The sequence below is a fragment of the Pecten maximus genome, chromosome 2 (genome assembly GCF_902652985.1).
Source record: "Pecten maximus chromosome 2, xPecMax1.1, whole genome shotgun sequence".
NCBI classification, from domain to species: domain Eukaryota; kingdom Metazoa; phylum Mollusca; class Bivalvia; order Pectinida; family Pectinidae; genus Pecten; species Pecten maximus.
This window is the reverse complement of record NC_047016.1, coordinates 6714551-6742309: the sequence shown is the minus strand read 5'-3', so window position 1 is coordinate 6742309 and position 27759 is coordinate 6714551. Positions and strand designations below refer to the sequence as shown.

Below are 27759 nucleotides of genomic sequence, written 5' to 3'. Positions count from 1 at the left end.
TCAAATATGACTTCATACATGTATACCTTTAGTAAAGATGTATATACCTAATTATGTGAAAAGAACAATAAAAAATACTGAAAAATTTGGATGTAATCAACAAAATTACTGAACTATTTTCACTTCCAATTCAACTTTCTGGATTTCATTTATAGACAAATAAATATACATATTTCAATATATACATTATTGAATCATTTAATACATCTATGATAATAGGGCAAATATATTAAAATCTAAAACTTCTATAATAAGAACAGATAATAAACAAGAAACACCGAATAGTAGCCACTAGATGAAAACCAATACTATATAAAACTTTTTAACATTTCCCAGGGGTTATCAGATGATATCTACTGCCTGTCAATGGAATTAATATATGTAGATAGGAATCAGTAACAGGTATTAACAAAAGGCATTGTAAAATTTACCAGGACATTGATATATTTACTTTCAATCTTATGGGATTACATACACTGTATATACTTGTTATAGCTCATGCTTTTAATCTATGTATGCATTGTAATCTATACCTGGGCATTATAATCTATACCTGGGCATTATAATCTATACCTGGGCATTGTAATATGTACCTGGGCATTATAATCTATACCTGGGCATTATAATCTATACCTGGGCATTGTAATCTATACCTGGGCATTGTAATATGTACCTGGGCATCATAATCTATACCTGGGCAATATAATCTATAATATATTATTCATTCCAGTGTTTATATTATCTGTACATATATCCTACCCGATCAGTTTATGGAGACAGTGTGGAGATCACAGACACCCCATGCACATAGGTCATTAAAGTATATAGGGAAGGCCACATACAAAAATTTGAATCAACAGTCATCAAGAAACATGAGGACAATGATCTGTTGGCATCTTCATACAGAAATCCATCCCACATTAGATATATACAACATAAGCTCATGTCAGTACTTTCCAGATTTCCATAAATAGTTTTCAACATATATGACACCCATCAGATAAACCAGACACAATATGAACAAATAAAAATAAGCACTAAGTCTGATGTTACCATCGACCCAGGCAACTAAACATCTCTGACAATAGAAAATGATGTGATAATATCTGCTTCTGTGTATCTTCATTCCAGTTAATGTGCAAATCTGTTTATAAATAATGAGGCAAGTTTTATACTTTTGATGGTAAGAGAAATACCGACATGTGATATCACTAATAACAAAAATCTTAAAAAAAAAAAATTTTCAAATATGAAAATGTTTCAGTGTGTGGAATCTCTTAAACTTTCCCTGCCTTTACTGACCATGCAGCTAACAGACAACTAACTGCTATTAGATCGCTGTTCTTAAATGAAAAACAAAGATTGTCTTTTCTGTTAAATGACCCTATGAAGATGCTTCTAGTTTTAAAAATGTACAAATGATTGGGCATTTTGGGTATATTTTAGCTGTGCAGAAAATGTCTTATTTTTACCTTTTCTTTTACCAATCTAGGCTTGTTGATATATATAGTGTTATACAAATGATAGGTATTATTATGACCTCCGGTTTCATCACCCACAATATTGTATATGACAAATGAAATCAATCTAAAACTGATCTAAAAATGACAACAAAATCTAGCTACACTACAGTATATCATAAATACTGACTACATCAAGTTTATCTAAATTATATGCAACATATTTGACTGAAAATAAATATTTTTACCCATTATAGTATAAACAAATAACACATTGTACATCATGTGATTTTTTCGAGAAGTTTTTGTTTGAAGGATACCTTCAAGATGACATCACCAATGTACCGATACCCTGATCACTCTTCATCCCATAAATGATATGCTGTATTGTTAATTATGATATGGGAAATTATTGGTGGAGATCTTACTAGTTCCCTGACAGATAACATGTCAAAATGTTTCTGGGGAATATATAACTTACATGATTAAAGTATCCTGTTCATCTATAATGTCTACTGGGTTTTAATGCCATAGACTGACTTCTGGTATCATTGGAGAGCTCATAATAATGTTTTAAATAATGTATATGTATATTTATTGGTGTAGTGACAATTAAGCAAATTCTAATATGCTCATGGATAAATTGGGGTACACATTTTATAGTTAATGGGAAACAAAAAAAACAACAATATTAGTGTGATTAACATCTTAATGTAACCCATGAATTATGTCTGTGATTAATATCATGCTTTTTAAATGCATGTAAAATAAATATGATTAGGAGAGATGTACTGTCAGGGAGCTGCCACAGTTAATATTATAGTGTTGTGTTTGGAGATAAAGGATGACATTGTCAAGTACAAGTCTTCCGACATCTGCAAAGCACTTTCAGTAATACATGTTCAGAGGAATGACTTCACAGTACACCTTAATGTAGTAAATCACATTCAGTTTTTATAACATGATATGACTTCACAGTACACCTTAATGTAGTCAATCACATTCAGTTTGTATAGCATGATATGACTTCACAGTACACCTTAATGTAGTCAATCACATTCAGTTTGTATAGCATGATATGACTTCACAGTACACCTTAATGAAGTAAATCACATTCAGTTTTTATAACATGATATGACTTCACAGTACACCTTAATGTAGTAAATCACATTCAGTTTTTATAACATGATATGACTTCACAGTACACCTTAATGTAGTAAATCACATTCAGTTTTTATAACATAATCATCACATTGTAAAAGAAGCACCTGTAAAAATACATCATATCACACTAATATGGAAAGCATTGAAGTCGAGAAAACTTTCAAAATGTGAAAAAGGGAATCATCTCATTTGAAGAAATCTCCACAGTGAGACTTTTCAAGTAAGTGATCTAGGAAAGTGCATGAATGTCTTCAGTGTGAAATACAGGTATTAAAGCTCTACAAAACATACAGTAACATGCTGTAAGTCAGGAAACGGGCTCCCGACATATATCTATATTCGGGCTCCCGACATATACCTATATAACAGGCTCCCCACATATATCTATAAAACAGGCTCCCGACATATATCTATAAAACAGGCTCCCGACATATATCTATAAAACAGGCTCCCGACATATACCTATATAACAGGCTCCCGACATATATCTATACAATGGGCTCCCGACATATATCTTTATTCAGGCTCCTGACATATATCTATACAACAGGCTCCCGACATATAACTATAAAACGGGCTCCCCACATATATCTATAAAACAGACTCCCGACATATATCTATAAAACAGGCTCCCGACATATAACTATAAAACAGGCTCCCAACATATATCTATAAAACAGGCTCCCGACATATAACTATAAAACAGGCCCCCAACATATATCTATAAAACAGACTCCCGACATATATCTATAAAACAGGCTCCTGACATATAACTATAAAACAGGCCCCCGACATATATCTATAAAACAGGCCCCCAACATATATCTATAAAACAGGCTCCCGACATATATCTATACAACAGGCTCCCGACATATATCTATAAAGCAGGCTCCCGACATATATCTATACAACGGGCTCCCGACATATCTATAAAACAGGCTCCCGACATATATCTATAAAACAGGCTCCCGACATATATCTATAAAGCAGGCTCCCGACATATATCTATAAAACAGGCTCCCGACATATATCTATACAACGGGCTCCCGACATACATCTATACAACGGGCTCCCGACATATATCTATAAAACAGGCTCCCGACATACACCTATAAAACAGGCTCCCGACATACACCTATAAAACAGGCTCCCGACATATATCTATAAAACAGGCTCCCGACATATCTATAAAACAGGCTCCCGACATATATCTATAAAACAGGCTCCCAACATATATCTATAAAGCAGGCTCCCGACATATATCAATACAACGGGCTCCCGACATATATCTATACAACGGGCTCCCGACATATATCAATACAACGGGCTCCCGACATATACCTATACAACAGGCTCCTGACATATATCTATAAAACAGGCTCCCGACATACACCTATACAACAGGCTCCCGAAATATATCTTTAAAACAGGCTCCTGACATATATCTAAAATTAATATCTTTGCTGTGATTTTTTTACATTTTTATATTGCTTCAAGCTGTGAGAGACATTATATCTGGTGTTGTTGTGCCGTTTTGGCAGTGTTAAAATCTAGGCCTAAAAGAGGTGAAGGAGATGGGAATGTACACAACCCTTCGATCTGGAGAAATTCAAACATGTGGTTGAAGAACAGAACCTTGATTCATGATTGCTTGTCTTGTTGGACTCAATTTTTGTGATTATTTATGGACTACTATTCAGATTTTTATATGGCAAGTTATTCTCATACACATCGTTCATTAGGATAGCGGTATCAGATATACAGAAGTTACACAATGAGTGGTTGTTGGATATGGAATTTATTTCACTAGACTAAGTTGTTTTTTTTAATTACAAAAGACACAAGCTTTTATTCTGAATTTCGTCCTTTATTGAGGAATATTTGCAACTGAGTGTGGGTTTAAATCCGAGAGCTTATCACCAGTTACACATAAAACAGTTTGTTCACATAAACAAAACAAGAGGCCCATGGGCCTTAACTCATTTTACTCTAAAGACCCTTGTACTATATTTTAGTACCCAAAAAATAACAACACTTGGTCAGGACCAGCTCAGGATCATTTCAAGTAAGTTAGAGCTGAATCGCACTGGTTGATCTTGAGAAGAAGTTTGAAATGTGAAAAGTTCACTGAGCAGAGCGAAGGGCAGATGACGACAGACGATGTGCGATGGATATAGGTCATCCTGAACCTTCAGGTCAGATGACATAAAAATAAGAAATATGCTTGAACTGAACTGCCTGACCTGGCTCAACCAAGATACAGGAATGATACCTTTTTTTTTACACAATTCTAATGACTAACATATAACCAAATACCTTGCCCGATAAAAATACAAAATAATTTTAAATCCCACAAAAATGTTAGAATCCAATAAATATGTGTGCCTGTCCACTGGAGTTAGACCAGCATTATGAAGGATATCTGTTGTGTTTTGGTGTCAACTAATAATGTTGTGTCCCATGCTCTGTGCTGGTCTCCCAACATAAGAAATCACCCGATACGGCTCAAGAGTCGCTGATACCGTTCAAGTGTCTGCAAACAGCTGACAGTTTTATTTCCCTAATCACAGTGTTACTCTTCTTTGGAGGCAGATTCTTCTGGTATGACCATGAAGAACTTCTGTAGAGCCAAGGTAGCCTTGTCTGTAAGAAGAAGCATAAAGTTGAAAGAATGTTGTTAAACAAAACAAACAAATGTTACTAGAATATACACATGACTGTAAATTACATGTGAATGCAAAATGTAATTATGATGCAATAAATAACATGTAAACAAATTGTAAATAGATCTACAAACTTTTTTTCTTCCGAATGTGAAGCACAGCACTTCCATTGTTTGAAAGGAAAACTAAATTATCTCACATTCACTTACTCACACATAGAATTTCAGTAATCTCTACCAATGTGAATGTATACATACTCTTAGACTCACAGATATATTGTATTGCAGTTAAATTGTTAATTCACACACACAGTTATAGATTACATCATATATTATATTACTGTTAATTCACACACACAGTTATAGATTACATCATATATTATATTACTGTTAATGTATACAGTTATAGATTACATCATATATTATATTACTGTTAATTCACGGTTATAGATTACATCATATATTATATTACTGTTAATTCACACATACAGTAATAGATTACATCATATATTATATTACTGTTAATTCACACATACAGTTATACATTACATCATATATTATATTACTGTTAATTCACACACACAGTTATAGATTACATCATATATTATATTACTGTTAATTCACACATACAGTTATAGATTACATCATATATTATATTACTGTTAATTCACACATACAGTTATAGATTACATCATATATTATATTACTGTTAATTCACAGTTATAGATTACATCATATATTATATTACTGTTAATTCATACAGTTATAGATTACATCATATATTATATTACTGTTAATGTATACAGTTATAGATTACATCATATATTATATTACTGTTAATTCACACGTACAGTTATAGATTACATCATATATTATATTACTGTTAATTCACACATACAGTTATAGATTACATCATATATTACAATTGTATATTACTGTTAATGTATACAGTTATAGATTACATCATATATTATATTGCTGTTAATTCACACATAGTTATAGATTACATCATATATTATATTACTGTTAATTCACACATACAGTTATAGATTACATCATATATTACAATAGTATATTACTGTTAATGTATACAGTTATAGATTACATCATACTCTACTGAGATCGAGATTCCCAGATGATAAACTCAGTCGATACACTGATTACCATCGGTACTTACCTAAGAATTCATAAAAAGATTTTGGTTTGCTTTCCCAGTAGACAAATATGATATATACAGGGACACCACTGGCTATGATGAGCATTCCAAAACCTGAAGTACAAGGAGACATTTGTTTATGCAGTATTCTTTTGTGAGGTGTTCATTACAACATAATTAATTTTAGTAACGATGTGGTAACACTTTATGTTGACTATATTCATCATCAAATATTATGTATTTGTAGAGAAAACCAAAGTACACCACGGCAGCAATAATGATTCCTTTTTATTAACATAATATTATTAATGAGGCAACAGCTATCATACATATATCATAATGTTTAATATAATACAGACAGTAGATTAATTATCGTAGAACATTTCACTTGACATATCCAAATAAACTGTCCATTTCTATTTTCCTCAAATCTGTAATCACAAATATTATTACAATTACACCTCATGTTTGCAACAGCATCAATGATTAGTTGAATCACATCACATGACAAGGAGATAAAACTTTGATAATCCCTCACGATAGGAAAATTTAACTTAAAATATCTCTAAGGCAAGCGCCCTCATATTCTCCATGAAACAGTTGTTTACAAATATCTCTAAGTCATGAGCCCCAATTGTAAAACTCATATTCTGCATAGAGTGGTCTCCCTTCCAGTTGTTTACAAATGACAAGAACAGAGACACAAATGTTTTCGAATTTTCATGTACATATATTTAACATATATTGCAGGGAAGCAGAATTAATAAAGATTCTATAAAATTAGAATGTTCAGAACACTGAAATATCAACAAATGTACTGGTCAACTGTTTCTGAGAATTTGTAAAACAAAATGGTTAAATCTTTGTTTGGAATCATATCAATTTGGGGGCCTTGATAACAAGTATTTGAAATAACAAGAGGCATAATGGGCCTGAATCGCTCACCTGCTTCTTGAGCAACTTTGAATTTGATCTAGATCATTTATATGCATATACTAAATGATGTTGATTACCACTTTACTAAATTATCAGAGAAGGCTAGCTAGGTTTATTCATGTAAATTTTGTAAGCCTTCATTCCAGCATGCTATTGACCCAATATCAAGCCTGGAGAATCTCTTGGTTATTGAGAAACATTGTTCAAAGATTTTAACATACAAGGTATTTGAACCCTGTGACCATGTATGTAGGTCAAGGTCATTCATTTGAACAAAGTAGATAGGTCCTTCAGTAGAAAAGTTTTTGTAATATTTTAGCCTATCACTTGCCCTTCGGCCAGGTAAGCTTATAATTTTCAATACAAACCCCTGTGATTCAAGTCACTCGTATGATACAATTCCAAGTTCAGATATTAAAACCAGTCTCTATTTAACTCTCGGAAGAAGCTGACCAGTACATTTATCGATAATTTTGTGTACATCATCACTTCATGTTCTGAGCATTCTTGCTTTGCAGAATTGTATCTATTTCTGCTTATTTGACTGCATGAAAACTTTGTGTTCAGTTCGTCAGCAATTTATTAACAGCATGAAGGGGGACAACTTAGTGTAGAATATGAGGGTCACCATGGGGGCATGCTCCCCAGTGAAATATGAAGTTTATATCCCTGTCACGTGATACTAATCACAGACACTGTTACAAACAAGAAGTATAATAATAACGTTTCGATGTTACTTACCTGTTTCTACTGGACTAGCAATTATTGGAAGAAGGACGAGAAAGAAAGTGATGGTAACATACAGGATAGGCCAGAATAAATGGACCTGGAACAAAAGTACAGTGAACACTGATAACAAGGATTCCATCACCAGTAGTCTGGTACATAAACCTGCTATATATCATATATTTGTATTAATAATGGAGAAATATCTTAAAGCATTGAAAACATATGAGGGAATGATTTGGGGAAGTATTTTTATTTCTATAATAAAAAAGGACCAATTCTGTACATCCCTTTTTCGATTGGTACCAATACGCGATTGGTTTTGGGAAGTTGAACTGTAGAATAGCTGTACTACACATTAACAAAGGTCCTGGTACAAGGCAGACCTAACATATGTTATATACAAAGGTATGTAGTCTGTATATCTGTTACACAGTACAAAATCAGGTTTGAACAAAATGTTAACAAGGTCTGTAAAGGCAAGCAGCTATTGTGTAATAATTCATAACATTAACCACAAATACAACAACAAGACTGTAAACATGACAAATAGGGCCCTAGTCACTATAAACAATAACATCAAACTATATTTAGCTGACCTGTGACCCTTTCCCTTCCAACATTTATAACAACAAGAACCAAATGTCAGGTCTGGTAGTCGGTACACGTGTCTCTATAACGTAACATCCTCCCTTGCCCTTTATTGTTTTCCACTCTAGTCTTACAAGAATGCCAATGAGGACGACCATGTCTATGGAATATCAAACATATCTATCTGTCTTTAAAAACTCTAAAATTTCATAACACAAACTTTCATTCAATGCTGATTAAAACTGCTTTGATAATAACTGAAGACTCTCACATTTTGTATTTTGTCTGTACACAACGTAACATTAAGTCCATATGAAGGTCATGTCAAGGCCAACCCTTTATCTTATACCAGATATAAAGCAGGTCTTGTAAACAATAAACCTTGGAACAACATATCATATAAAGGTGACCTTATTTCATTTCACCACAGATAATCCTAACAACATCTGCTAAGTTCCCATGGAAACAAGACACAGCCAGCCAAGCCCAGACAGTCATTTATGAAACCTAAAGCTATACAAATATATAAATCATCATTCATTCTCCTAATATTAATTTTTCTATATTGACAATTATATTTCAAGACCATTAATTTGTATTGTATTTTAAAGCATTATTAATTTCAATTATTTTTTAATTTAATTTCAAATGATTAGTACTTAAATTATATTTCAAATAATCATCAATTAGAATTATATTTCAAATGAACAGTACTTTGAATAATTGTTTAAAATGATAACAGATCAAACTTTGAAACTTCTACCTGCTGAATCAATGTTACCACACTTTCCCCTATATCCAAGGTAACCTCTATACCCAAGGTAACCTCACACCCAAGGTAACCCTATACCCAAGGTAACCCTATATCTACACCCTAGGTAACCCTACACCCAAGTTAACCCTACACAACCCTGTACCCTAGGTAACCCTACACCCAAGGTAACCTTACACCCTTGGAAACCCTACACCCTAGGTAACCCTACACCCAAGGTAACCCTACACAACCCTGTACCCAAGGTAACCTTTCACCCAAGGTAACCCTACACCTAAGGTAACCCTACACAACCCTGTATCCTAAGTAACCCTATACTCTTGTTAATGTTACACCCTAGGTTACCCTACATCCAAGGTAACCCTACACCCTAGGTAACCCTACACATAAGGTAACCTTACACAAACGTGTATCCTAGGTAACCCTATACTCTAGGTAACCCTACACCCTAGGTAACCTTACACCCTTGGTAACCTTACACCCTAGATAACCCTACACCCAAGTTAACCTTACACCCTAGGTAACCCTACACCCTAGATAACCCTACACCCAAGGTAACCTTACACCCTAGGTAACCCTACACCCTAGGTAACCCTACACCCAAGATAACTCTACACAACCCTATACCCTTGTTAATGTTACACCCTAGATAACCTTACACCCTTGGTAACCTTACACCCTAGGTAACCCTACACCCAAGATAACTCTACACAACCCTATACCCTTGTTAATGTTACACCCTAGATAACCCTACACCCTAGGTAACCCTAAACCCTGGGTTACATACACTCTGGGTTACATACACCCTGGGTAACTTTATCTTCTCTATATGACAGTGGTGTTCTAAGCTTCACTGTTATTAGCTAATATTATGATTAATCAATTCTTTGTGTGTGTAGACTTTACAGAGTTTCTGTAGAAATAAAATTTACAGAGTTTCTGTAGAAATATTTGTTTTTTCAATATTTGTGAAATCAATAAGTTAGAGTTGTTCTTGTCTAAAGTCTACATAAATGGGATCTGCAATGCCCAGGACTTTAAGACACTCTATGCCTGATAACTCACCTTAATTGGCCTATCCATGTTGGGCCGTGTTTTGCGAAAGTAAAGGAGTACCACGACGGACAGCCCGATGGACATCCAATTGACGAAGCTGACATACTTGATGAGGGCAAACATGTCCGCAGACACTAGGTATAATAGTGAAGTCAGGCCCTGCATTAAAGCAAAATTATATTAAAAAACATGCCCACTTCTTCATTTGAATAACAGCTGTTTTTTTAATTAATTTACATGATATAAACAATGATTGTTTATACAAATAGAGAGTGAACATTTTGTAGGGTTTTGCACAGTAAGTTCTGGAAATCAGTATCCCGCTTACAAAGCATTTCACAATAAGAACTCTTTTCATTACTGTGAAATTCGAACTGGGAGAAAATATACATAACCCTAAATTTTGAGCGATACAATAAACAGACCTCATGTTAAGGTTTCATACATTTTTAACTTAATCAGTAATAATACTCTATACAACAAGACAAAACCTTACCATGAAGAGTACAGCAGGCATAGGAGTCAGTCTCTGAATCTGAACCATACTGAGAATCTGGGGCATGTGACCTTCCCGACCTCCAACATAGAAGAGTCTGAAATGACAAGGTTAGATAGCATCATGTAACTAAGTTGTATTACAATGAAGATTTATGTGGACAGAAAATGTATATATTAACAAGTTTCAATATTATATCAAATGAAACAAATTTTGATCTAAAAGAATCACTAATTTCTGATCACAAGTGTTTTATTTCTGTTAAATTAGGAAAGGCCATGATAATGGTAGGATTATTTGTTTTCATTGTCTACATCAATCAGAATTAGTAACAAAACCATAGGTATATAGATCAGTTGCATGCAGGGCAGATAAAGAGTAACATTGTTATGTAAAACAGTCCATACACATATACAATTACCTGGCGGTAGTAAAAAGGATGCCATTTACACCTCCAAATGTGGATAGTGATACAAATACAGGCATGACCCACCACATAACACCATAAAGCCGCTTGGAGAACATCTGAAAGACAACAAGTTGATACAAAGGCTGTTGATTAATGAAAAGATCAGCAGTTGTTATCTTGTTACTTAACATCAATTTCTCAGAAATGAATCTATCTTTGTATAAATGAAAGATTAGGCTTCTATATCATACATTGTGAATATTTACTCTTTTTTTTAACTTCTGACATTTAAAACTTTCATTCTGACACTGGCAATATTGAAAATCAAAATAAAACATTTTTGAGACATATTTGCCACTTACCACAGCAACAGCAGCACCACTGAGGGTCTCCTCTCGACTCACTGTAGTAAAGTAAGCTACATTGGACAGGACATAAACAACCGTTACCAGAATGATGGAGATCCAGATAGCCTTGGGAAGGTTCCTGTAAAGGGAGACAATTCCTGTCAGACCAGTAAATGAACGAAACTCAGCTATTGTATGTACAGAGAGTGTCAATACTTTAATAAAGGGAGACAATTCCTGTCAGACCAGTAAACGAACTCAGCTACTGTATGTACAGAGAGTGTCAATACTTTAATATTGGTTTTACAAAATGGAGAATATCTAACAGTATCTTCAGTAATACCAAATATATTTCACAAGTGGAGTGTACAGCACGTGTGAAAAATATCAAAATATTAGCCACACTGATGAAATATATTTGGTATTATCGAAGATACAGTTAGATATTCTATTTATTACATTTTTATAGCAAAATACAACAGGAAGCTTCTTATTTTCCACATTGTCGAGTGTAAGCGGTGATTTGATTGGTCAAATCATAAAAAGTGATATTTTTCACTTGAGAAAAATATCACTTTTATAGCTAGATAAGTCAGTATAAAATTACGGAGATTTGTACCATGCGTTCCTAGGTGGGTCTTCATTGAAGTCAGTATAAATTATGGAGATATGATACTACAATTTGTTTATGTTTGTAGATGGGCCTTCATTGAAGTCAGTATAGTTTGTTTGTTTTTGTTTAACATCCTATTAACAGCCAGGGTCATTTAAGGATGTGCCAGGTTTTGAAGGTGGAGGAAAGCCGGAGTACCCGGAGAAAAACCACCGGCCTACGGTCAGTACCTGGCAACTGCTCCACGTAGGTTTCGAACACGCAACCCCAAGGTGGAGGGCTAGTGTTAAAGTGTCGGGACACCTTAACCACTCGGCCACCGTGGCAGTATAGAATTATAGAGATATGTACGATATGTATTTAGGTGTGCTTTCATTGAAGACAGTACAATATTATGGAGATATGTACTACATACACGTATTTGTATATGTTTTAGGTGGGTCTTCATTGAAGTCAGTATAGAATTATGGAGATGTGTACCATATGTTTGCATTATTGCCTTTATAGTGTAACATGAGAAAGTTACTGACTGAATACTAAATCAGACTATCATTGATTCAACACATCTCGGATCAAATGACAACTATAATGATGAATGATACATGTAGTAAAGCTATATATGGTATTTTCACATAATATCTGAATGATTACATTACTTTTTTCTTGGATTTTTGCATTTTAAATAATATTCCAATGACTGAATTTTAGTTTAGTAGACCTGCATCATTAGAATGATGTACCTGGCTATGCCCTGTAGTCACTATTGATTAATCAGGCGACTCACTGATGAGAGTACTTGAGTCACCTGTATGATTTTATTAAACATTCATGCCCTCAGACTTGAAGCACTGAACATCTAAAACGGGCCATATAGCTTTCCAAATTACTCATCTGATGAAAAGTCTTTGTGACACACAGTGATTGAAAACCTTGATCATTTTCACAGTTTGCTGAACAGATGACAATCCAACAAAATCCAGATAATCTTTTCATTATAATAGATACTTTAGTCAAAGGTCAACCTGGTTCACTTCACTATCAAGACTACCCCACTATAAAGACCATTTTCACTCAGACCACCTGCAGGTCTTAATAGAGAGGTTTCACTGTACTTTTATTTATGTAACTGTTGTACCCAATGAAGTCCCCTATTATCATGATTGTATCATACAGACAATAAATTGTCATTTACTGTTATCACACAATAACTTTCAGTAAATAAACAAAATACTTTGGTCAAACAGGTCAACATGTGTATATAAAAAATCTACGGTAAACCACGGAAGGAAATACTCTCTTTATGACTCCCTAGTCATATACTATAACAAATTTAAAGTGTACACACAAACAAGTTGTAACTAGAAAGAAGTACTAAAAGTTGATGTAGTAATACCGTATTTGACCTAATAACGGCGCCTGCCCTAATAAGAGCGCCCCTACCTTTTTTCAAGGAAATAAATCTTTGACTGAGTGTCAAAATGGTGTTCAAACGTAATAATTCATGTGAAATGTTTTGCTACTTTATGTGTTCAATTTTCTTCAGCAAATTAAGTAACAGGAACACAAATTATCGCCACATTTTGTCTATTCCTACAGATGACATGTCGGTGCAAAGAGCACCCGAAACTAAACACACATACAAATAATAACTTACCATCTTTATTTGAAGATAAAGTAAAAGACTTCATTCTTGTTGATAAATAACTTTTGTTCAGAACAGAGCTAGTAAAAGACATTGTAAATCAATTATTAGGCCTAGGTCAAAGAAAACGATGTCTGATATGATCTGGGAAATCACCTGTGTCTATAAATAGAACACAAAAGAGTTCCATTTGAACATAAATGGTGGAACACACGTTCTCTGGTCTAAAGATCAGCTGGCATGGTTTACAACTTTACAGGAATATTCAAGTGATGTACAAGCTTAATATATGATAATGAATAGATATCTTCATCTTGAATATTTTTATGACTGAATATTTTACCGTTTTCATAGTCTTGGGTAGACTGCTATAAGGTATAGTCTGTTTCATAAAACTTCAGAATAACTAATCTTAATAAGGGTGCCCCCACTGTCAATTACCCGTGCCCTGAGCCCTTATTAGGTCAAATACGGTAAATCATGTGAATTTTGGTACACATTGTAGACTAAGCCTCTGTATGGTACCATTTACAATAACCATTCCTAAAACATAACAACAATTCCACGGAAGTGATATGTCACCTGTGCAGCAAGTTGGGTGATAATGAAGAAATAGATATATTTTTCACTTCAAGAAATAATGTTGAAAGTAAGCAAGACCAGCATCATTCAAATATGCTCGAAATTCAGCAATACAGAGCAGGATCTTTTGGTAACTGAGCACCTCATTGAGTTTGATCTTGATCGGCCCAAGAGAACTGAAGTTATTGCATGGAAACAAATTTTCTATTTATAGTAACAGTGACCTTGACCTTTGGGCCCCTATTATAAAAGCAATCCCATGCAATCACATTTGGTAAGGAAACACTGCATGAAAATTGAGTTTGATGGGCCTTTAACCTTTGGACCTGATAAGCAATTCCAAGCCAGCACTTTTGTTAAGGAAGATCTTCATGAAGTTTGAGTTTGATCACTCCAAGGGAACTTGAGTTATCACATGGAAACCACTGTGTGGTCACGATGAAACTGCCACCGCCAATACCAACAAGGCCACCATAGTGATACCTTTATGTCTCCTGCTTTTTGTAGGCGACACAATAAGAAAACGTATCATTTTTTGTTTATGTTTATAAGACAACAGGTCATCAGCTCCAAACCAAATTGGACAAAATCTCTTCATTTGTCAAAGGAGGATTGAACAAATGTGCCGTACCCCTATCTACTTGATCTTTAGGGTCTCATTCCATTCATTTTGTCATAACATAAGCTAACCAGTCTTTTTGTGTCATAACATAAGCTAACCAGTCATTTAGCTAACTAGTCTTTTTTGAGCCATGACATAAGCTAACAAGTCTTTTTTGAGCCATGACATAAGCTAACAAGTCTTTTTTGAGCCATGACATAAGCTAACAAGTCTTTTTTGAGCCATGACATAAGCTAACAAGTCTTTTTTGAGTCATGACATAAGCTAACAAGTCTTTTTTGAGCCATGACATAAGCTAACAAGTCTTTTTTGAGCCATGACATAAGCTAACCAGTCTTCTTTGAGCCATGACATAAGCTAACCAGTCTTCTTTGAGCCATGACATAAGCTAACAAGTCTTTTTTGAGCCATGACATAAGCTAACCAGTCTTCTTTGAGCCTTGACATATTAGCTAACAAGTCTTTTTTGAGCCATGACATAAGCTAACAAGTCTTTTTTGAGCCATGACATAAGCTAACAAGTCTTTTTTGAGCCATGACATAAGCTAACAAGTCTTTTTTGAGCCATGACATATATAAGCTAACAAGTCTTTTTTTGTGCTATGATATAAGCTAACAAGACTTCTGGACAAGGTCAGCTTACAACTGCTGTTAATTTGGTTATCGACTATATACTTTCTTTTAGTATTATTTATAATTAGTGCTTGATTGTACAGGTTTACTTCTCTGTTTGTCGAAATATGAGTTCTTGAAGCTAATGTTCTTGTTCTAAATATCAGCTGATAAATAAAGTTTCTTGTATCTTGTATCAAAAGTCCTTGAACTCCACCTTCTCTAACCTTCAGTTTTTATCAGTCTAGTGTTTCACCAGTACCTTGTTTAGACATAACCTATATACATGTATATATCTTAATAATCACCCAGTCTAAATATTCTTTACCAGGATAAATATCCAAAGTATTTGATTAGTTATTCAACCATGAAATTGACAATTATAACAGATGACATATACACAAACTTATGGTAGTTTGCTAAGCATTTCAAAATGAAAATATTCTTAACTCTGATATTGCTTAATTATGTCTTGCTAATTCAAGTTAAAGTAGCTACAGGTCACGGAGACATGAGATGTCACTCAACTTAATGTGTATGTAATTGTCATCTGGTTTTAAACAGGTTTCAAAAGGAGAACAGAAATATCACAGTTCAAAGTCACATTTTGCAATAAGGTGTTTTAATGAACAGTGTTTTTTTCCAAAACATTTTGTTCAAGCATATGATAATATTGTATATCAAAACTTATCCTTTGCCTCTTTGAAAAACACAATTTGACATCAAAGGCAATAAGTTCTGCACATTATCCAAAAGAATTAGGATTTTACATAATTATATACATGTATTTCTGAAGTTAATCTTGGTTGCATTCACATAAATGTGGTACACTCTATATCACATGTCATTCATCTACGTGTAAGTGGTCGACACATTTATACCTGAATATAGGGTCTAGAAATTGTAAGTAAGCCTGAATCGTCCAATATGTATACCTGCATATATACATGTATATAGATCTAGAAATTACAAGTAAGGCAGAATGGCCCAATATGTATTCCTGAATATATAGGATCTAGTAATTCTTAGTAAGGTTGAATGGTCCAATATATAACAGTATACCTGCATATATACAGGGTCTAGTAACTGTAAGTAAGGCAGAACAGTCCAATATGTATACCTGCATATATACAGGGTCTAGTAACTGTAAGTAAGGCAGAACAGTCCAATATGTATACCTGCATAAATTGGGTCTAATAAGTACAAAGGTATGGTCTTTGTCAAGACATAAAATGATGCCATGTGTATAATATTGCCAATAATCCCTTCAGTCAGTTGCATGCTGAAGACCCTCTAAATTAGCAAAAACCATTTTAGGTGGGGTTTGAAAGTTGATAATTCTCAACAGTAATGATAGTTACTATAAGGGTTTACATGTACCAAGTGGGAGAGAAGATTTCATTTGTTGTCTAGCTCCGATGACGACTACGTACCCTATAGCCGAAACATGTAAACGACATCCTCTACAATAAATCGGACCATTGAATGAATCTCTGTGTTGGGCTCACCGTTTTATGTATATATTCAGTGTATAAGTAATTAGGAAGTTTGAGGTCTGTTTTATAGTAAGCCTACTATTTCAGGCTACTGGAACTGTTTATATTATATGTGTAAGCTATATATATACATATCTCTGCAGTCAGACAGCAAGATAGAGTTTATGACAGACAAAAATAAATTTTGCTCTGCCTTGAACCTGAACTCTTAACACAGATCTATACAAAGATAATTATACGTGGCAAGTCATGTGGAACAGACCATGGCTATGGGGTGTGATAAGCATTTCAATATGGTACTTGTCTGTAGTTATATGTAACAATTTAACATAAAGTATCTACCAAAATTCCTACATCAGTAACTTGATCACTGCCCAAAGATTTTTTATCAATTCTGGGTAAATTTATACCTCCTACAAAACAGGGAGTTGATTCTGTCTGGAACAAATCCAACAATACCGTTACTTTGTTGATTGTTAAGACATTTAGTTCAGACAAATGACAGTCTGTAATTGCTCGCTACAAAATCAGTAGACCTACTAGTGTCAATATTGTGTAATATTTCCAGGTTCCAAAATGGTTGAGTGGTTTAACAAATCTGACAAATATGACCTTGACTATGGGTCAATATCATTTATTATTACAAATTTTGCTGGGTGTCAACAAAGGAACTAACCAATCACATCTTGATTCTATCATCAAAGATCATTTAAGGGGTTTCCAACAAAATTGACCCCTGTAACCTTACATATATGTCATGGCAATTTCCTCTCACTATTTGGTGGAGCTCCATCCCAGCACATGCCAAATAATATGATTCTAGGCCTTTAGATTTTTGTGATTTTAACAAATTTGACCCCTGTGACATTTAAGTATGGGTAAAGGTCATTTCTTTTTTGTTTTGTTTGGCATCATCCCAGGAACCTAGTCACCTACAAATATGATCCTTAGGCCTTCTAGTGTTAGAAAATAAGACATTTAAATGAAAAAGTAGACATAAAACAACGGATGCTCACTTGGCCCTTCTAGCGAGCAAAGCTACAAATTTGCATACCCAGGAATCTTGTGGTCTAGAGGTAGTGAGACAGGATAAAAGTTACTTATTTTGATATAATATTTGTCTACCTGTACAAACTAAAATCCTGGATGGTAATCTTTTCTTACTGGTAATTTATAAATCTAATACACCTGAGACATGAATGAATACTGCATTACTTGGTCATTCATATACCTGTTATTAAGTCTGAGGAGTTACATAATAAATTGTATGTGACAAGTTTACTGATAACCAATTATAATAACCATGAAATGTATGCTGTTATCATAAATTACACACGAATTCTAGATTATGATCTTTCCTTCCTTTTCTTGACTTTTACATGAAATGTTAAAAACTACTTTATACCAAAAAATTTGTTTCTAACATAAGCTGCCAAAAGATCAAACTTGGTATTATTTATGAGACTTAAAAACTTCAGACTTCATTTAAGTCATTTGCATACAATTTGGTTCACAGTGTAAAGTTTAAAAAAATAATTCCAATTCAGTGAATGCCTGCAAGGCTTGAGGAAAATAGCTCGGTAAACAACTTTGTCAATACATGTATATAAATTGTAAATAACATGTTTATTCAATTCACTGAATCACATTAGTCTACCTTGACTAATTAATGAAAAAAAATCAGCATCATGAGATAAATTGTATGCAAATTACTTCTGAAAAGTCTCGTAAAAACAGCAGTCAGGCTTGTTTATGGTATAACACTGACATTTTGGCCTGTCTGATCTCAGACTATGTACAGAACCCAACAGTTTAATATTGATTAGCCCCTCCCCTCAGTTCCCCTCAGTTGGACAGCTGTTGCATACAAACGTAGGTAGTGACATCTGTCGCATCACAATAAAGAAATCAGTCAGCATGTACGTAAAAGCTTCCGTCTACATACAGAGAATATCAATGAGCTGATCTATTGACAGTACAAACACTGTCACAAAGATATTCCCAACGTACATCATTATCACAGATAAATCACAACCAATGAAAACCTTTCTCTCTGTACCTAGATACATGTGTTAGGTGAGTCGTGACAACAGATTTCAATGTCTGCATATTTGCAGACTAGTTAAATTTACTCTGTGAATGGGTTAAACTATAAAAACAAAAACAAAAAAAGGCTGTGTTGTCTTTAACTTACTTTTTGGGCTCCTTCAGTTCTTCAATCACAAAGTTCAGGTAGTTCCTATGAAAGGAAAATTGTGAATAAGGAATTGCTACACAGACTTCATCTATTAAATAGGCTATATTAATTAGAAAATTCTAATCATAATTTGTAAACATGACATTGATTTTTGTTAGAATGTAAATGGCTATTATATCAAGTTAATGCAAAATTCATTTCACTTACTTGTACACATATTTAAAAGAAAAAAAGTTTTTTGTACTAAAAATTTATAGAGTTGATTAAACGTAACAAAGTTTAATTGAAACAATTTTGATTCTTGTCAAAAGTCAACAAGATTTCAATTTTTATGTATACATTGTGTGTACATATACTTAATGGGTATATATAGTTTGATTAAACAATTAAAAACAGAATTAAATCACCAAAATACACTTAAAAAGAAAATTCCATACCAGCCATTATAGGCAAACAGGCCAGAGTAGAATGATAGAGCAATTTTTGTAATGTCAGTCTGTGTGTGTTCCCAGGGGTTCTGGAAATTCTCCACTTCTCCTGAAATCAAAACAAACCTTATATAGGTTTAAGTTTGTACAGTGTGGACGCCAGTCATTCTTCCAGCAGCTTCTAGTCTGCTCTCAGCTAGAATAATTTGTTCGGAAATAGACAAATGTCTTTGAATGACAAATTCTCTACATTTTGACTGGATAATATACTTATCATGACATGCTGACGATGAACTGTGGTACCATCATATATGCATATTGTAACATTTATGTAATGATGAACTACGTATATGGTTCCGTCATATCATATCATTTATGTTATGATGAACTACGGTTCCGTCATATTGTATCATTTATGTAATGATGAACTACAGTACTATTATATTGTATCATTTATGTAATGATGAACTACGGTACTATTATATTGTATCATTTATGTAATGAACTACAGTACTATTATATTGTATCATTTATGTAATGATGAACTACAGTTCCGTCATATTGTATCATTATGTACAATGAACAACGGTACTATTATATTGTATCATTTATGTAATGATGAACTACGGTACTATTATATTGTATCATTTATGTAATGATGAACTACAGTTCCGTCATATTGTATCATTATGTATAATGAACAACGGTACTATTATATTGTATCATTTATGTAATGATGAACTACAGTACTATTATATTGTATCATTTATGTAATGATCACAGTACATTGTATAATACCCTGCTCACTCTAGCTTCTGGAGCAGAAGATGTTTTACAAGATCAGTGGAAAATTTTACAGAAGGAAAACAAATGAGTTGAAAACAATTGAAAAACTTGTTTAACTTATGCAGTGTTGTCAAAAGAAATTGTTTACCTCTCCCAAGCTGTACAAATCCGGTAACGATGATGAGAACAAGGGCAAGGACTTTGGCATAAGTGAACACATCTTGTACTCGAGTGGCCCAACGTACACTCATACAATTGACGAACATCAAAATTACTGAAAATAAAATAAAAATTTATAGAGATATAAAGCAAAATGAGTAGGGCTTACAAAAATACCCCGGCAGCCCCCTCATCAATGAAATAAATCTGTCCTCTAACTAGATCATGAGATATATTATACACTAGATTCTTATTTTGAAAAAACTTGTCAAAAGTGACCTTTAAACTTTAAACCAGGTCAGGTATTTGATGGTGTTGTTATGGTATAAATATACAAACTGAATCTATGCAGGGGTTCAAGAGATATATCTCGTACACAAGCTTCTTATTGTGACCTTTGACCTTGACTAGTTGGCCATGACAAACCAAATCTAATCTGGTGTATGTATACCTTGATAGAATGATGTAACGGTGTGAATATGAACTAAAACTACACATTATTTCATCATTTATGTGTCATTTATTACTATAGTATCACAAATGAATATGTATGTTATAATCTTGTACATACATGTATATCAAAACATGTACATAAATATATAATTATTCATCACAGACGTTATCATCTGATTACATAACAACAGTTTTTACATTTTAAATAATCATGTGGAATTCAGAAGATTAACTTGCACGATCACTGAAAATCATTGTCATTTAAATTTATGTATACATATATGTTTATATGTATATGCTCATGATCAAACTCTATTGAATTATGATAGACGTATATATGCTTGCAACTGATTATCCAACCATGAAAATGTGGACATAAACACTGACAATCCTTCATTTTTTCATTATTGGAGTTCCTGTATTGAGTGTGTTCATGCAGTCTCTGCATATGACATTTAATTAGGTTTTAGTTTATTGTTGTACGGTATTCTGAGTGTATACATTGGTATACATGGACCATGATCAATCCTGGGCCAGGTGTGACATGATTTCTATCCACCGAGCAATCTTCATCTTAATGAGGTCTCCCCAAAACACAAACAAGTAATAACAAACCATCTCTGGTATCTTCATAATGTATACTAATGAGGAAGCTTGATGCCATTTCAGATATTTTTTCTCTTTTTTTTTTTTTTCTTCTTTTTTTTTTGCTGATAATATGTTAATATAAAAATCTCTTGCAAAATAATTTTTGCCTACTCATCAAAATGTTTTTGAAGAGCCAAGCGTAGAAACACAAAACCTTCAATATTGTTGGCCTCATTTATTATACAATGTGATCAAAATTCATCATCTACATCTAATGGTTATCAGTCTCTAACATTTAAGTATTCTGCAAAGTTGACAACTTGACAATATATGGCAATATTATTATGACATTAATCCATCACTTCCTGTACTTTATAAGATTAAAATGAAATCCTCAAACAAGTAGAATACCTGTGCATCCGGGCTGTCTCTCTTAAGTCTAAGTACAAACAGCTAATAAATGTTGATATTTCAGATAAGAGTCTCATTTTCCCCTGACTATATATATATACCTTCTATATAATACTATGAAACCAATATCAATATCTTGGAGCCAGGTAGCAACTTAAATAAAAACATCCACTTAAAATCATGGTTTTGTACTGTAATACCAGTTTATAGCATCACATTCTGTTGATTTACAATTACCATAAACAAATGAACCTGAAGGAGCAGCAGAAGGGTTTGAGATGTTTATCTAGATTATAACCCCTGTTCAAATGTTATGTTAATATTACAAACCTATCTATCTGAAACTAGACTAAGGGTTTCATACTCCTCCAACTGAATTTTCTGACCTTGGGTATTTTTCATTTAGGCTACCCTATAGTATATTTGATTAAATTGGGAATGACAAATTGTAATTCACTAATTAATGTCACATTGTTTGAAAAAGGTAAACAAAATCACAGCTTTATCTAGATCTATATCAAAATTATACATTATCAATATATATAGGACTAAGAGTAAGATGACCAGATCTCTACAAGTCTAAAAGATTTTCACATAAAAAAAATGAAATTTGGAGTACACGCACGGTATAATTCATTATTGAACAATTAATTCCAGGTGGGAAGATCACCAGTAATGACATCACTAGAGTTTTGCATATACTACAGATAAGAAAATGTAAAAACCTGAGGTATATATATATATATATTAACAGAGAAAAATGTAGCATTACCAGCTGAAGTTGAGAATTTGAGAATGTAGACTACCTGATGTACATGTACGATATTGGGGGAGCATGTATAGAACTATAGCTCTATGTACATGAACATTACGGTATGCCAAAATTATGCGGTTAAGATGTGACAAAGGGTCAAGACCGGCCAGTGTTTATATATAACCTTGTCTTGGGAAGAGACTACATTAATGATACAAAGTACATATTATTTTAATATTTTGTTTGTTTGCTCGGTTTAATGCCCATTGACAGTCCGGGTCATTTTGGGGATGGTATCCTTCTATTTGTGAATACCTGGTGGCTACCTAACCTTACCGGACATGAGACTGTGCCAAAGAAACTACCACACAGGAAGATCCAATGTCTCATCTTCATTAACCACCCTGGGTAATGATCTTACAACCACACCCCAGATCTTTATGCTTGGCTGCATAGTATTATGAACCTGTTATAGTACATGATGACGTCATAGATTTGGGTACATCACATTATATAAAAGGCATGTAAATCTTGGTTTTAAAGGGAGGTAAATCAGACTAAATCTCAACATATTTTATTAAATATCTAGAGGAAGTATCATCTCATCTCATATGCCAGAGTACTTTGAGTCCAATTGATGAGTGTAAATACTAGCAGAAAATTAACTGACACTTTCCATCCAGTTCTGCAGAAAATTAGTCATATTAAAGGGTCTGAAGCTTTAACATTCTGCTTCAACAGTGTATAGCTACATTCAACTGTACCCAAAGTATGGAAATGAATATTGCATGTTTACAGAGAAAGTTGTCAATGATTCTAGAAATGTACATATATATACAGGGTCCGGGATCCATGCTGCCTTATGCCTATTATCGTGACAAACATATAACCTTGACGTAAACTAGCTGGCACAGAATATTGTAAACATCTTCTTGCGTCTATTTAGCGATTGATGTTCTGCGTCATGGTAAGAATTCATTCACATAAAAAAAAAGTTTCTTGTCGCATATGAACCAATACTGACCTTTCAATATCCCGCACCATTTTACACCATGATAAGGCATACACCCTATACTTCATGGGCAGTCATGTTATACAGTGGCCCCCCTCTTATGAGACCACCCATGGGACTGGCATCAGATGGTCTTATAATGGGGGTGGTCTTTCTCTCGAGTTTTGTCATCTGAGTGACGTCAGTGAGGCCAATGATCACAAACACTAGTAGATGTAACATTATATATAGATAATTTATTATGTTAAGTTAAAATGTGTTCTTCAATGTTCTCCTTTGTTTACTACCAGTAATCAGAGACATACAATGTTCTGAATTTGGTTTACTTGTTGCTATGTAAATTATTTCACAAAATGAAAGTGTATATCTTGAATAATTAGCAGAAAACGTAAATAGTCATGCTCCAGTGTGGGATACTGTACAAAAAATCAAGCTGGCTAACGCAGTGCAAACAACCTGTCAATCCAATGTGTCACAAATTTTACCTGGGGTCATGAATTTCAATGAGCTGGACGTCACACACATTCATTATTCTATAATTTTAATGTCTTAGTTCACAAAGCGTTGCCAGAATCTTGGTCAATTACGAAAGGGAAACCAAAGTACATTTCACATTTTTGGGACATGATTATTGATTAAGCGGTCGTTGGTCAGGTTAGCGGGGCTGTCATTTAGAAGGGGTAATTTATTGTTGGAAAACATCGGTGAACGAAAAACTTGGTTGTATACAAGGTGTGGTCGTTCTTGAGAGTGGTCGTAAATAGGGGGACCACTGTAATAATAATATGGGCATGATTAGATTCTATATGGGCAGTCTTGTAATAATAGAATTTCATGGGCATATGTGTAATAAATAACCGACATCTATTATTTATACCAGAGACATTATACAGAGAGATTGGCAGCTCTCTATTTGCCCTTGTGTTTACATAGTGGCCCCTGACCTTCCCACAATCCTTTGCGGTCGCTCGGTTCAGTCTTCACTAGACGCCATATTGGAGAAAACTTGAAAACCAGACACATAATTATCGATAATTTCTATTTGAAATCATCACCAAGATCCAATTATGTGCTTTAATTTTATTAATATCAAAGTGCAGAAGTGTCATCAATATGAAATATATCACAATTTGCTGTCCAAGTGTTTGTATTTTGAGTATGAAAGTCAAGCACAACGCAGGAAAGATCGGCGGGAATCTCCAATTTTCGAAAAGTCCCTATGGGGTTTTCGAGAATACGGATAAATGACAACAATGTGCATGATAATCAAGACCACATTCCATAAGTATGATAGTTTTTGGTTAATGTGGTAACTTTTGTAGTGGCCTAGATAAAACAATGTGCTTTTTGTGTGCGTTTAAAATTGACAATGTTTTGGTCTGACGTAATGGCGGCTATTTACAAACTTGGACATGTCGAATAGGACCCAATGGATTTTAGAAAATACGGATAAATGGCAACAATGCGCATGATCAATAAGACTATATCCCATAAGTATGATAGTTTTTGGTTAATGTGGTAACTTTTGTAGTGGCCTAAATAAAACGATGTGCTTTTTGTGTGCGTTTAAAATTGACGATGTTTTGGTCTGACGTAATGCTTTTTGTGTGCGTTTAAAATTGACGATGTTTTGGTCTGACGTAATGGCGGCTATTTACAAACTTGGACATGTCGAATAGGACCCAATGGATTTTAGAAAATACGGATAAATGGCAACAATGCGCATGATCAATAAGACTATATCCCATAAGTATGATAGTTTTTGGTTAATGTGGTAACTTTTGTAGTGGCCTAAATAAAATGATGTGCTTTTTGTGTGCGTTTAAAATTGACAATGTTTTGGTCTGACGTAATGGCGGCTTAATTACAAACTTGGACATGTCGAATAGGACCCAATGGATTTTCGAAAATACGGATAAATGACAACAATATGCATGATCAATAAGACTATATCCCATAAGTTTGATAGTTTTTGGTTAATGTGGTAACTTTTGTAGTGGCCAAAATAAAACGATGTGCTTTCTGTGTGTATTTAAAATGACGATGTTTTGGTCTGACGTAATGGCGGATTAACCAGAACATGTCGAATAAGTTCCAATACTACGATACATACATGCGCATAGCCCGATTTACCTGCGCTCGCGTGTGTTTGATAGGAGACAGGACGCTCTCGATAAGGGATATGCTTGAGTGGTCACGAATAAAGGGAGCCACTATGTGTACGGGGAAATAGCGATGTTACTAATCTCTCTGTATATATGTCTCTGTTTATACTTGTATTAGCCTAATTAGGGAATCAACAAACATGAATGAGGAGTAATATGTCCGAGTGCTCCTACTTATACTTACATATACAAACTGCTGCTAGTAATCGAACGGCAATTAAAGGCTGCTCACAATCGGGAAATAGTGGTTCAATGACGTAATAGGCAAAAGTGAGTGCCACAATTGCCTGAGAACAAGGTCTCACAATCATACACTCAATCCAAAGTCTTAAAAATGCCACCACAGGTCCAAATGCTTCATACATGTATGCATAATCAGCCCCCGATCGACGAATAGATGTACCCAATTCAGAATAACAGTAAGCCCCTACCATTGAAAAGAGTCCACACAACACCCAGATAATGAGTGAAAGTCCTACGCTTCCAGCGTCCTGTAAAACTCCCTTAGGACTCACAAAAATACCCGACCCTATTATACTACCAACTATTACCGTTACACCATTTAGTAGTGTGATTTTTTGTTTCAAGTTAACCGTTCCATCTTTTTCTTGGTCCGATGATTCACTCGAGTTTTGCGATCTGTCTTTCATTTCCAATGGTACCGAATCATATCGTTCGTTTGAAGCCATGTTTTGTTCTTTTTATCCGTCTTTTCCTCACAGCGATTTAAATATACACGTTTCCTTACTGAATATTAACCATCCGTTCAATTTTGTCCTTTCTAAGACTGAGAATTTGGAGCCACGTGGTACCGAATGATGAAATCAACGTTTTAGCTTGTTGTGTACCCAAGGTCGGTTCTACTAATTACAGCCCGGTGGGGTCATACTAATTACAGCCCGGTACAGCCCGGCACTGCCCGGTACTGCCCGGGACCGCCCGGTACTGCCCGGTGCTGCCCGGTACTGCCCGGGGAATATATATTGACCGCCCGGGCTTTTATTTATATCCAAACACTATTTAAACTATTATATATGGATAAATGGTAGCTTAATCAATAATATGGCAAAATGTGGTGAAAATATATCAATATTTGACAGAGCTATGGCTACGTGAAATTAGCGATCTCGCAACCTAACGCTCGGGATGAGCCATAATCTTGTTATTTGCAATTATACGACCGCCCGGGCTTTAATTTTTCTCCAGACAATATTAAAACTATAATATATGGATAGATAGTAGCTTTATCAATAATGTGGTAAAACATTGTGAAAAAATATCAATATTTCACAGAGTAATAGCTACGATCTCGCAACCTAGCGCTCGGGATGAGCCATAATCTTGTTATTTGCAATTATACGACCGCCCGGGCTTTTATTTGTAACCAGACACTATTAAAACTATAATATACGGATAGGTGTTAGCTTAATCAATAATATGGCCAAAAATGATAAAATATATCAA

General features: G+C 34.2%; 1 protein-coding gene across 3 annotated transcripts; it reads right to left on the bottom strand.

Annotated features, from left to right (window-relative positions):
* Nucleotides 1–843: 843 nt before the first annotated feature.
* LOC117315363 (large neutral amino acids transporter small subunit 1-like) lies at nt 844–27165 on the bottom strand. Of its 3 annotated transcripts, none has more exons than XR_004529693.1 (12): nt 26480–27165; nt 20902–21027; nt 19977–20076; nt 19537–19581; nt 11791–11914; nt 11441–11544; nt 11020–11116; nt 10533–10682; nt 8120–8204; nt 6464–6556; nt 2612–5267; nt 844–2387 (listed from the first exon to the last, which is right to left on the bottom strand). XR_004529693.1 is itself a non-coding variant. In XM_033869523.1 (11 exons), exons 1-11 carry the CDS (start codon nt 26982–26984, stop codon nt 5197–5199), a joined length of 1500 nt encoding a protein of 499 aa, XP_033725414.1. In that variant the 5' UTR covers nt 26985–27165; the 3' UTR covers nt 844–5196. The 3 variants fall into 3 exon arrangements, 1 of the variants encoding a protein (XP_033725414.1); XR_004529691.1 differs by having other exon boundaries at nt 844–2611; nt 2668–5267; XM_033869523.1 differs by having other exon boundaries at nt 844–5267.
* Nucleotides 27166–27759: the final 594 nt, after the last annotated feature.